The sequence below is a fragment of the Myotis nattereri genome (genome assembly GCF_964212035.1).
Source record: "Myotis nattereri genome assembly, chromosome: 16".
In the NCBI taxonomy this organism is placed as follows: Eukaryota; Metazoa; Chordata; class Mammalia; order Chiroptera; family Vespertilionidae; genus Myotis; species Myotis nattereri.
Genome location: NC_138091.1, coordinates 46,057,302 through 46,067,872, shown reverse-complemented (window position 1 = coordinate 46,067,872; position 10,571 = coordinate 46,057,302). Strand labels below are relative to the sequence as shown.

The window sequence follows — 10,571 nt, the reverse complement described above, 5'->3', positions numbered from 1 at the left end:
GGGCCCCTGCTGTAGACCCTTGTTGAGCACAACCCTGCTAATGTTAAGTTTCCCGTAAGTGTTTGTAGAATAAATAGATGAATTCACAGGTGGGTCAGAGCCATAGCTTCTTTTTCTTGGGCGGTGCGCGGCACACAGACAAGCACACACTGTCAGCGCTCAGTGGGCATTTGAATGTATTTTGACAATGGGCACAGAGGTTTATTTCAGCTTAAACGTTATTGGTTTGGCTCATCTCGGGTACCCAGGAGCCGAGTCAGGGAGGGGCAGAGTCCAGTCCTGAGCTGGGTTTAGTCAGAGTCACTGAAACCTGTGGAGAGTAGAGAGGGTGGGGGGGAGGGTGGTTATCAGCTTGGAGTCAGCAGAGTACATCTATCCTGGCACCCAGCCATAGTTCAACTGCTGCCCCCTCCCGAGTACCTTTTTGATTATAAATAATCAAAATGGTTCAGAAAGCACGGAGCCAGTTGCCCACCGCCCCCCGGACATGTTCTCACCCCCTCTTCTCTATCGCTGCGGTCACATTCCTCCCCCCTTATCCTCCTGAGGGAGTCCTCCCGCATTTGTCCCCTCAGTCCTCCCCTCCCCCCCAGCATGGAAGTCCGAACCAGCGGTCACCAGCCGGTGGACAGTGGTCCACGAGGTCCGAAAGGTTGGCGACCGCGGGTCTAAATGTCCTTTGGTTTCTGTGCCTGCGTGTCTGCACTTGGAATGAGGGTCCTGTCTCACCCTTTAGGTCAGCGATGGCGAACCTATGACACGCGTGTCAGAGGTGACACGAGAACTCATTTTTTTGGTTGATTTTTCTTTGTTAAATGGCATTTAAATATATAAAATACATATAAAAAATATAAGTCTTTGTTTTACTATGGTTGCAAAGATCAAAAAATTTCTATATGTGACACGGCACCAGAGTTAAGTTAGGGTTTTTCAAAATGCTGGCACGCCGAGCTCAAAAGGTTCGCCATCACTGCTTTAGGTGGATGGGTCTCTCCATGGTGTTCAGCTGTCCCTTTCTTCTAGGACATAATAGGTTGAGGGGACTTCCTAATAGTGATATGGATGCAAGGACCACTGAGACCAGCAGCAGCTACGGAGAAGGGCACCATGCCTCCCATATAGGGGCTCCATCACTGGGAAGGTGCCACGGCGCCAGGGTACAGAGGGAGAGCGGAGGGTAGGATGGGCAGGTCAGCTGGGGTGGGCAGGGGAGGGGAGAGCAGCATCTCACTCAGAGGAGGTTGAGAGAGGAGGGCAAGCAGTAACAATAGCCGCCACCATCACTGAACTCTTACTACCTGCAGAGGTTGCTCTCAACTTTTCCCTTACGTTCAGCAGCCCCATGAAGTGGTTTAAATAGTCCCGATTTTCATGATAACAACGAAGTTCAGAGAGTCTGAGAATTGGCCAGCATACGTTGGGATGAAGATTTGAACCTGTGTCGGACCCCAACACTCAAGCTTACAACCAGTACGCAGGACTCCCAAAGCCTCCCATCTCTGCCACCTGAGCCTGCAGAGCTCCGTGTGATCCACCATCCAGGCCAGCAGCTCTTGAATCAGTAAGTCCTTCAGCAGATCTTCATCACTGGGCTTCATGGGTAGGGAGCTGCAAAGGAGACAGCCTCAGGCAGGCTGCCTTAGCCTGGCCCCACCCAGAGAGAGTAAACACGGGACAGGGGGGACTCCAAGGGAGGGGGTGGGGGAGGGAGTCAACACAGCTGCCTCTGGGTTACCTCAGCTTTTAAAACTCCAACCCAGTCTGCCTGCCAATCTCCAATACAGGCAAAGCCCAACGGAATTCTGGTGGGAGCCATCCCACCCTCCACCTCTACAGGTATCCCAGAATGCAGTCCGAACCCCCAAGAGATTATTTGGGGCACATTGGCTCTTCATAACGATCTGTGCCACAGCTTCCTCAGCGGGGGGTAACTGACTTTAGGGGACTGGCCGTGGGACAGGATGGTCCCAGTTCTACAAGCGTCCTTCTGGTGTGTGGCAGGGAGAAGTGGGGAAGCCGGTTCCTGAGGTCTCTTTCGATGCCCCTCTCCTGCACACTAAGTCATCAATCTTAGAAACCCCGGCCCCCACACCCCTCCCAGGCACCCCGCCCCCATTCCACCCAGGCTCCTCCCTTAAGCTCAGGCTGACCTCCGAGAGTTCAGCGAAGACCCCTCTTTGAACTCCGAGTGGAAGGGGCTGCTTATCTGGGGCCTGGCCCTGCTCTGGAGCCTGGGAGAGGGAACAGTGAGGTGGGGGTGGGTCAGGAGGCCCCACGCCCTCCTTCCCCTGTGGGCTGACTCACCCCTGCTGCTCCCTGGCCGCCTTCTTCCTGCTAGATTGATGGGCCAGCTCTAGGGCCTGGGCCTCCCTCTGAGTGATGTTGTGTTTCCAGCTGGTAAGATAAGGATTAGGGAGTGGGTGGCAGAACAGAGGGTACCTCTTTCTTCCCTCAACCTCCTGACCGCTTGTCTTCAGCTGCTGGTGAACAGCTTTCCAGAACCTACCAGGCTGACCAAACAGCAAGGGCAGGGAGAGATTTGGCAAAGAGAAGGAAGTAGGACGAGGACAGTTTATTCTATTTCCAAAGTCTGAAGAGGCCACCCCCAAAAAGTCATTGGCAGCGGCTCAGCTTCCCCTGCCTTCATCCCCGGCCTCCTGGGAATCCTCGGTGAGCCCCACAGGTCTTCGCCGACCCTTCCCCTCAGGAGAAAAGGATTGCGAAGTTGCCCTGGTCCTGCCCCCACACTGGACCGCTGCCCAAAGCAGGGCCGCCACGCGGTCCAGCTCCCTATCGTCGCCTCGGTGAGAGGCGCCACCTGGAGTTGTGCATCGCAGGGCCCTGTGGGGCCACGATGGCGCCTGGTCTGAATGCAGGAAGGGAGCCGGAGGCCGGGGACGGGAGGGGCTTGCCGGATGACTCACTCATTCTTCTTCCCCTTCTGTGCCAGCAGCCAGTCCACAAAGTCTTGTTGGCGGATCTTGTCCATGGCGATACTGTAGTCACTGATGAAAGTCCCCTCGGCATACCTGCGGCCTCGAGGTGTAGAGCCTCTGACCTTCGCGTGGACTCTGCGGGGCAGGGAGGGGAGAGAAACCAGGGTGCCGTGAAGGGGCAGGGTTGAGGGGGTTCACCATCCCGGCATACATGACTGTCACTGACAGGAGGCCAACATGTAAAAATGAACCAGCCCATTTCCGGGGAGTCCGTTTCTGTGGAGACACCCTCTTGGCTCTGCGTTGAGCCCCTTGGACTTTATTTCCAGCTGAAAGGCCCGCTTCCTGCATCGTTAGTGTGTGTGGCTCTGGCTTCTGGGCGAAGAGGGATCAGAGGGCCCCTGATCCCCAAGGACTGGCTCCCAGTGCCTCCCTTGACTCCTCTTGCCCTGGCCACACCTGGTTTAGGTCACTGCTGATAGTAGTGAGCTCTTATGCATGAGGCCGGGCCTCGAATAGCCCTTTATTTAATACATACACTCATTCAGTCCTCACAACACCCCCAGCAGGCAGACGCTAGCCATACCCCCTTTTTGTGAATGAGGACCCCAGGGAGCAGAGAGCATAGGCGGCAGATCCAGGGTCCACCCCAGGCGGACTGGGCCCAGGTCTGCGTTCTTAGCTTCTGCGTGACGTCTCTCCTTGTACATGTCTCTGACAGCCGTGCCTCAGATTTACATCACTGGATTTACGTGAGCATGGAGCTGTCCTTGCACCCAAGAACGCCCCACTCTTTCCTGAGGTAGGTCTCTCTTGGTCCCCAAAACACAGAGCCCCCCGCTGTGCTCATTCCTCCGACTCTCTGCTTTTCCTCACAGAACTGATGACAGTTTGCAGCTCGCCTCGGTGGTTCTTTGTCTGTTTTCCCTTTGGCCCTGTGCGCGCCATGAGGGCAGGAGGGCTTTGCGGACCACTCTGCACGTATATCTTCTGCACCTGTACACGGGGTGTGGGTGGGGGGGTGGGGGGGGTAGGTCCTTTATCAAGTTAGTGAGCCAAGGCACACCTGAATGAATGGTTAAGGGAGCTGTCGTCTGCGTCAGATGCTCAGCCACTGAGAAGGCCTGCGAGAGGCCTAACCAGTAGCTCCTGAGAAATACTCTCTGCTCTGCCCTCGCCCTGCACTCAGACGGCTGGTGGCAGGTTTTCCCCTGGAGCTTCTTTCCTCTTGGCCCAGGATTCCTTCCTTTCTCTCGCCGCCCAGACCAGAGCCCTGTGCTCCCCCAGCCCGCTCCTCAGCAGCGGCCCCTCCCTCCTCTCCCCACCTGGGATGACTCTCTTCCTTGTCTCCTAGCACCACTGCCAGGAGCAGGGACACGAGCAGCAGAGAGATCTTCATGGCCACCGTCTTCCAAGGGTTGTTCCTGAGCTAAGAGAGAGCAGGAGCAGGATGAGGGGGAAGCGTGGTGCGAGGGAGCAGTCGGCATGCCTCAGCCGTGGGGGTGCTGAAAGCTGGGGGGCACTGCGTCCTGTGGTTTGGAGTTTTTCTAAGAGGCCGGAGCAGGATCTTAGGGAGGGTGGGGAGGGCATGGGCAGTACACGTAGTAACTAGAAGGAACAAGGAGTCTGACCGAGAGGTGAGCCTTCTTTTTGTTTTGTGTTTAAGTGGAGTCTGAGGGGCGGGGGGTGGGGGTGCTCCAGGCAGGAGAAAGCAGCGGGACCTGTGTGCCTGGACAGCCCCCCTTCCCGGCTCAGTGGCTAGACATCATAGGCATGTGGTTTGGCAGGATTCTCCCCTCGGAGCCCTCCAGAGTTCATACCAGCCAGCCTCCTGGCTCTCAAACTGGCTTGTCACCTAAATCATCACAGCCCTCTCGCCCGAAGTGAAAACCACACGAGGAGCCATCCCCTTCTGCCTTCTCCGACTTCACTCTCCGCCCAGGGAAGTTCTTTCTGAGGTCTGACCACTCTACCCAGGCCTGGCCCCCCGCTTCGTCCGGGGGAGGGGGGTCCATCAGTACAGGAAGAACGTAAGTCACCTTCCTCCCAGGCCCTAAAAACCAAAGCGAGGCTAGACATGTGCGTGTGCGGCTGCAAGACCTCACCTCCCTGCCTTCGTCACCTGGGGCTTAAAGGGCCATCAGCACCCCCGACTTATTTCCTATGGAGAGGAAAAGCATCGGGGTGCCAGGGTGCTGAGCCCCTCGGGGTCCCCGGTCCCAGCTGCTCTCTTACCAGTTGTCCTTTCCGGCTCCCAGAAGGGCAGCGGGTCTCCTCCTCTTGCTTCTGGCGCTGCGGAGCCTGCCTCAGTGACTTCTGCCCGCCCTGCCTCCTTTATATCCAGGCCCCGCAGACCCTCTGATTAGCCTAAAAGCATCTTATCTCAAGAAATTAAGCCCACGGCTCCTGCCACATTAAGTCCATTTTACACGCAATAAAGTTTCCCTTTCCACCCGAACTGTGCTAATTGGTGATTAACATTTGGGTCTATCCAGCGCTGTCTGGAGCCTGCCCATGGGTAGGTGCCATAGTGCCCCCTTTGTACTTCCCCCTCCCCCCTTTTGGGCCCAGGGCCCAGCATTCTTCTACCCCCCTGCCCCCCCATTTCTTTTGCTGATGTCCTCAGTTAGAAAGGGAGCCCTCAGGGAGGGCAGACTTGGGGAGGGTGGCACTAGCTGGGGAAGGAAGACACTCTCAAAGGCAATAGGCTACTATTGGGTGGGAGAGGGTGGGGTGCAGCCATTTGAACCCCAGCTCTGGCTAGTGGCCTACAGCGTTGGCCATGTGGCAGTGTCCCCGTTGCGATATAATACATAGGAGGGTGTCCCAGCTGGCTGGGGGGAGACTGGGACATCAGGGCGGTGGACGGAGGGAATGGGAAGGATGGAGGTTCCCTGGTGGAGGTGGGGGAGCTGAGCACTTACACTCAAGCTGGCTTTCTTCTTGGGGGCAGGGGAGAGCAGCAAAGGAGGCCCACTTACCCCGTGGGAACTTACAGGGAGATGGAGCAGCTACAACTCTATTATCTATAAAGGTTTTTGAGATCTAATCCTGTCTCTTCAAATGCCCTACTCTCCTACCCAAGAGAAGTCTGTGGTCCTGTCTCTGCCGTCAGACTGGGGACCCTGAGGCCATGCTGAGCAGATCCTTCAGACGGGAGGGCTCTCCAGGCCTGGGGCTGGTCTCCCTGACAGACAGGGGGCTCTCTGAGCGCAGGGGTGTGAACCAGGTGTGTGGGCAGGGGCTGTACCTGCTCGTCTTCCAGAGGCATCCTGAGGCTGAGGCTGGGTCTGCCCCTCAGACCGAAGACTCACTGGGGTGCTCCCTCTGCCTCTTTCCAAGTCCTTGGCGCATGGCTCTGTCCACAGGGGCTCAGCCTAGCAAGCCCAGAACTCAGACTGCATTTTGGGTAGGTCCCCAAAGCCTTCTTTCCTGGCTCTCCCTTCTCCACTTGCCATGGGTACTGGGAGCCATCACCACTGAGCACCCCCCCCTCCCTTCTGCCTGGTAGCCCCAGGGCCTCGTAAAGGCCACTTTCTTTCCAGGTGAACGCCCCTGCCTGGGGCAGCTTCAGTGTGAGGTTAAGTGCTTGTGTGGGATGAGAGGTAACTGGGCCAGGAGGGCCACTCACCTCTGCTTCCTAGAAACCTTGTCCGCCCACCACCCATCTCCCACCACCGAGAGGAACTGCGCTCTGGGCAAGCTCTCCCAACCCCATCTCCCAGCGACCAACCGGCAGAGATGAGACATCCATTCAGACTCAGCCTCCAGAGGTTATGTGGGGGCTGCTTGTGATCCTGCTTCCTGTTGAACAACACACTGAATGGGTTTGTGTCAAGACCCCAGAGGCAGAGGATATCCAAGAAGGGTGGGCATCGCTTCCTAGTTGGATGCCAAAACCAGAGTCAGGAAGGTTCTGTGATGGGCCCTGGCAGCCGCAAGCCCCGCCTCGTTTGCTGTGGATTTGTTTTTGGGGGGTGGGCTGCTCAGGCCAGTTGTGCTTTTTTTTTTTTTTAATCCTCACCCAAGGATATGCTTTTTATTGATTTTAGAGAGAGGAAAGGAGAAGGGAGAGAGAGAGAAAAACATCAGTGTGAGAGAGAAGCATCGATTGGTTGCCTCCCATATGGGTCCCAACTGGGGGATCGAACCCGCAACCCTTCGGTGCAGGGAATGACGCTCCAACTGACAGAGCCACACTGACCAGGGCCCAGTGTGCTTTCAGTCCCACCTACCGGCTCTTGGAGGAGACCTTTCTGCAGCCCCCCTCCCTTCTCCTTTGATCTCTGGCTCTCATGCCATGCAGTTCGGTGGACAGACAGGGAGAATGTGGCCCGGGCCCTTGTGGGGAGAGGGATGTGGGGAGGACCTGGGGAGGAGATCAGAGAAAATGCCAAACTCCCAGGGGAGCTCCCCTCCACCCCCAGGGAGGCCAGGGAATGGCAAATGCGGCCTTGACAAGTTTCTGGGGATGAAAAGGGCCTTCTGGACTTGATCAAATTCGTTCAATAAACCCCACTGGCAACTTGGCCAGTCCATTCATGCCACAGTGAGAGACGCGCCCTGGGGCCCCGGTGTGCAGAATTCAGTGCAGTGTGGGTGGGGTGGGGAGGGGAAGCTCAGGAGGTGGCAGAGCCCCAGTCTATTTCCAAGATGTGAGGGGTCAGAGAGGACCCCCTCCAACCAGCCCAACGCCCAGATAGGAAGGCTGAGGGCCCAGACAGTTGGAGTGAGTTGGGGGTGGGGGTGGGGCTGCCCAAGGAGTTCCCGGAGTGAGGAATGTGTGCAGGAAGGGGTGATGGCAGGACTGTTGCAAGAGAACCCAGGGTCCTGCTTCTCATACCCTCTGGCTTCTTGGTTGAAGCCCCAGGAATGAGAACTGGAACGGCAGGAGAGCCTGGGGGTTTACTGACTCTTCCAGCTCCAGGTGGTGAGTCACTGCCCCAACCCCCACCCCGGCCTGCGGACCACCGCAGACATTCCAGCCCCCCCTGCAGCCGGCCGGGCTGACTCACACACTGGCCACAGCCTCCTGCGTGGACTCTGCTTTTGAAGTCCAGTTGGTCTTCAGGCTCCGTGACTGACTCAGAAGGCAGCCACCCTCCTCTGATCTCCCTTAAAACAGGTGGCAGAGTTGTTCTCCTTCAGAGGAGACCAGAGGTGATAGGAACCCTCGCAAACTTTGTCAGGTCATCTGGTCTACCTGATTCTCAGAGGGACGACCGATAGCTTCCGCCCCGGTCGGTCGCATCACAAACAGTCATGGTCCCAAACATTCTTGCCAGCCCCAGCCCCAGTGCTGCTCAGGTAGAGATACTTCCCAGCGGGATCGTCAAGAAAGAGTAGACCACCCACAGCTTCTCTTGACCATCTGCTACAAGGGATCCGTTTGGAAGTCCCCTCTCAGCTCTAACTCCAACCCCTCTTGCTGTTTTCAAAGGCGATTTTGTTTGCTTTTGTCAAGAAAAGAGCTCAGCTGTTAGTAGCTGCAGCTTAATCCATGGGAGAAGAGCCCCAGTGAAGAGTTAGAACTGGGAGGGGTGGCCAGAAGGTTCTTACTTGACTTGCTGGGAGGGAAAGAATTGGTGATGCATTTAGGATAAAAGACCAAAGGGCTGGGACTCCCAGAGCGGGCAGCATTCCTGAGCCCTCTCTGTCCTGGGGGGAGGGGGGAAGGGAGGAGGGGGAGGGGAGCGCATCTTACAGAAAGGGAGAGGGTGGTGAGAGGGAGGGCTTTCCTTGCCTTTTCCTTGCATGGAACGGATGGAGCAGTTTCCAGGGTCCCCAATGTGAATACCCCCTTTCTGGCCAAACACACACACTCCCACTCTCTCTCTCTCTTTCTCTCTCTCCTGGAATGGGTGTGGGGAGGTCCTTCTGCAGCTTCAGAAAACATACCCCCCACCCCCATTAATTAGGTTCAGGAGTAGCCTGATTGGTTGGAAAGAGATGAGGAAGATTCAAGCCTAAACGCCACCCTCCCCCCACTCCTGAGTTAGTTCAACTTTGGTCAAAGCCCTTACTCCCTCTGAGCCTTATTTTGCCTAACTCTAACTTAGGCATAAGAAAACGAACTCTTCCCTGCCTACCTCACAGGTAAGTGCGACGTTAGTGTCTTGGTAACTTGTAGGCATCCTGCACGTGTTGGCTGTTGGTTTTCCCTGGAATGATCTCCTCCGCCTCACTCTCGGGGGAGGGTTAAATAAGAGGGAATAATAAAGCCAGGCCGGCTCAGCCCAGCTCCTGCCATAGTAGGAGCAAGGGCTTGGGATTCAGAACCACCTCTGCTTGCTAATAGGGTGATTAGAGCAAGGACTCTTTCTGTGCTTCAGTTTGCCTTTCTGTAAAATGGGTTCCTGCCTCAAATCACTGACCTGGGGAACTTGCATTGTATTACATTATATCTTGATACATTAGTTACCTTTTGCTGCGTAACAAATGACTCCAAATGTTAAAAACAAGGAACATTTATTATCTCGGTTTCTGAGGCTCAGGAATCTGGGAGTGGCTTAGCTGGGCGGTTCTGGCTCAGGGTCTCTCAGGAAGTTGCAGTCCGCTATCAGCTGAGCTGCAATCTCAGAAGACTTGTCCGGGGCTGTAGATCTTCCGAGCTCACTCCCCGTGACTGCTCACCATGGGGTTTCTCACAGCAAGGGCAGGCACCTAAGACGGAAGCCTCAATGCCTTTTAAAGCCTAAACCCAGAAGTGACATATGTACTGTTACTTCCGCTCTGTGTCATTGGTCACGACCACACAGAGGGCGGAGGTCCTTGGGAGCCTCCTTAGAGGTTGGCTACCGCACGTGCAGCGGTGGGCAAGCGGAGGTGTACGTGAAACACGGAGTTCACAAGGCTGGTGTGACTACCATAACCTGCATGTCTCTTTCCATAGGAACAGCTGTAAACCTGCTTTGCCCACCCCTGTGCAATCTGCCCTAAAAAGTGTTGAGCGTCGTTGTCATTATTATAGAAGATGCTAGATTCATTACACATTTCTTCTCATCGTCATAACCTCGGCCACTTAAAATCTATTTATCTTGGTGTCTTTCTCTCTGCAAGAGTGGGAACGGAGATGATTTTAGATACTGAGGACAGATAACGCCAGAAATTTCTCTGTTTTCCACAAATACCAGCGGAGTACAGATGTCAGTATGTCGCATTCCGAGAGACTGACTGATGGTGAGGCAGCAAATATTGTATGGGATATACTAAAAAAAGTTTTAAAATTGCTGTTTATCCGATGGGGGTGGAAGGGGGGGGGGTGGGAATGACACAGAAGAAAAAAAAGAAAAGAAAAACAAAATTGTTGTTACCCGAAATTAAAACATCATGTACTCTTATTTGCCAAATCTGGCAACCCTATACGGAAATTTTTTTATTTTTTTATTTTGAACATTTACATACTTTTATTTGGAAATATATCAGTACAGTGAAACTAAAATTTAAAAGACACTGGATGCCATTGGTTTGGATAGAATTAGTTTATTATAAAAGAGACATGGATACTTTCAACAATATTTATTTAAAAAATAAATTTTAAAAAAAGAGACATGGAAATTATTTACATGATGAAAAATTTCAGAACTTCAGTGGGATGGGCAGCTTCCTGTGATGCCATTTCAATAGTGATTTATT

At 54.6% G+C, this 10,571-nt stretch overlaps 1 protein-coding gene across 1 annotated transcript; it reads right to left on the bottom strand.

Moving 5' to 3' along the window:
• Nucleotides 1-290: 290 nt before the first annotated feature.
• Nucleotides 291-4,335, bottom strand: GIP (gastric inhibitory polypeptide; the record flags this gene model as incomplete). The annotated part of the gene is made up of 5 exons (XM_081108969.1): nt 291-310; nt 1,466-1,608; nt 2,305-2,394; nt 2,925-3,071; nt 4,262-4,335. 5 exons carry the CDS (start codon nt 4,333-4,335, stop codon nt 291-293), a joined length of 474 nt encoding a protein of 157 aa, XP_080965095.1.
• Nucleotides 4,336-10,571: the final 6,236 nt, after the last annotated feature.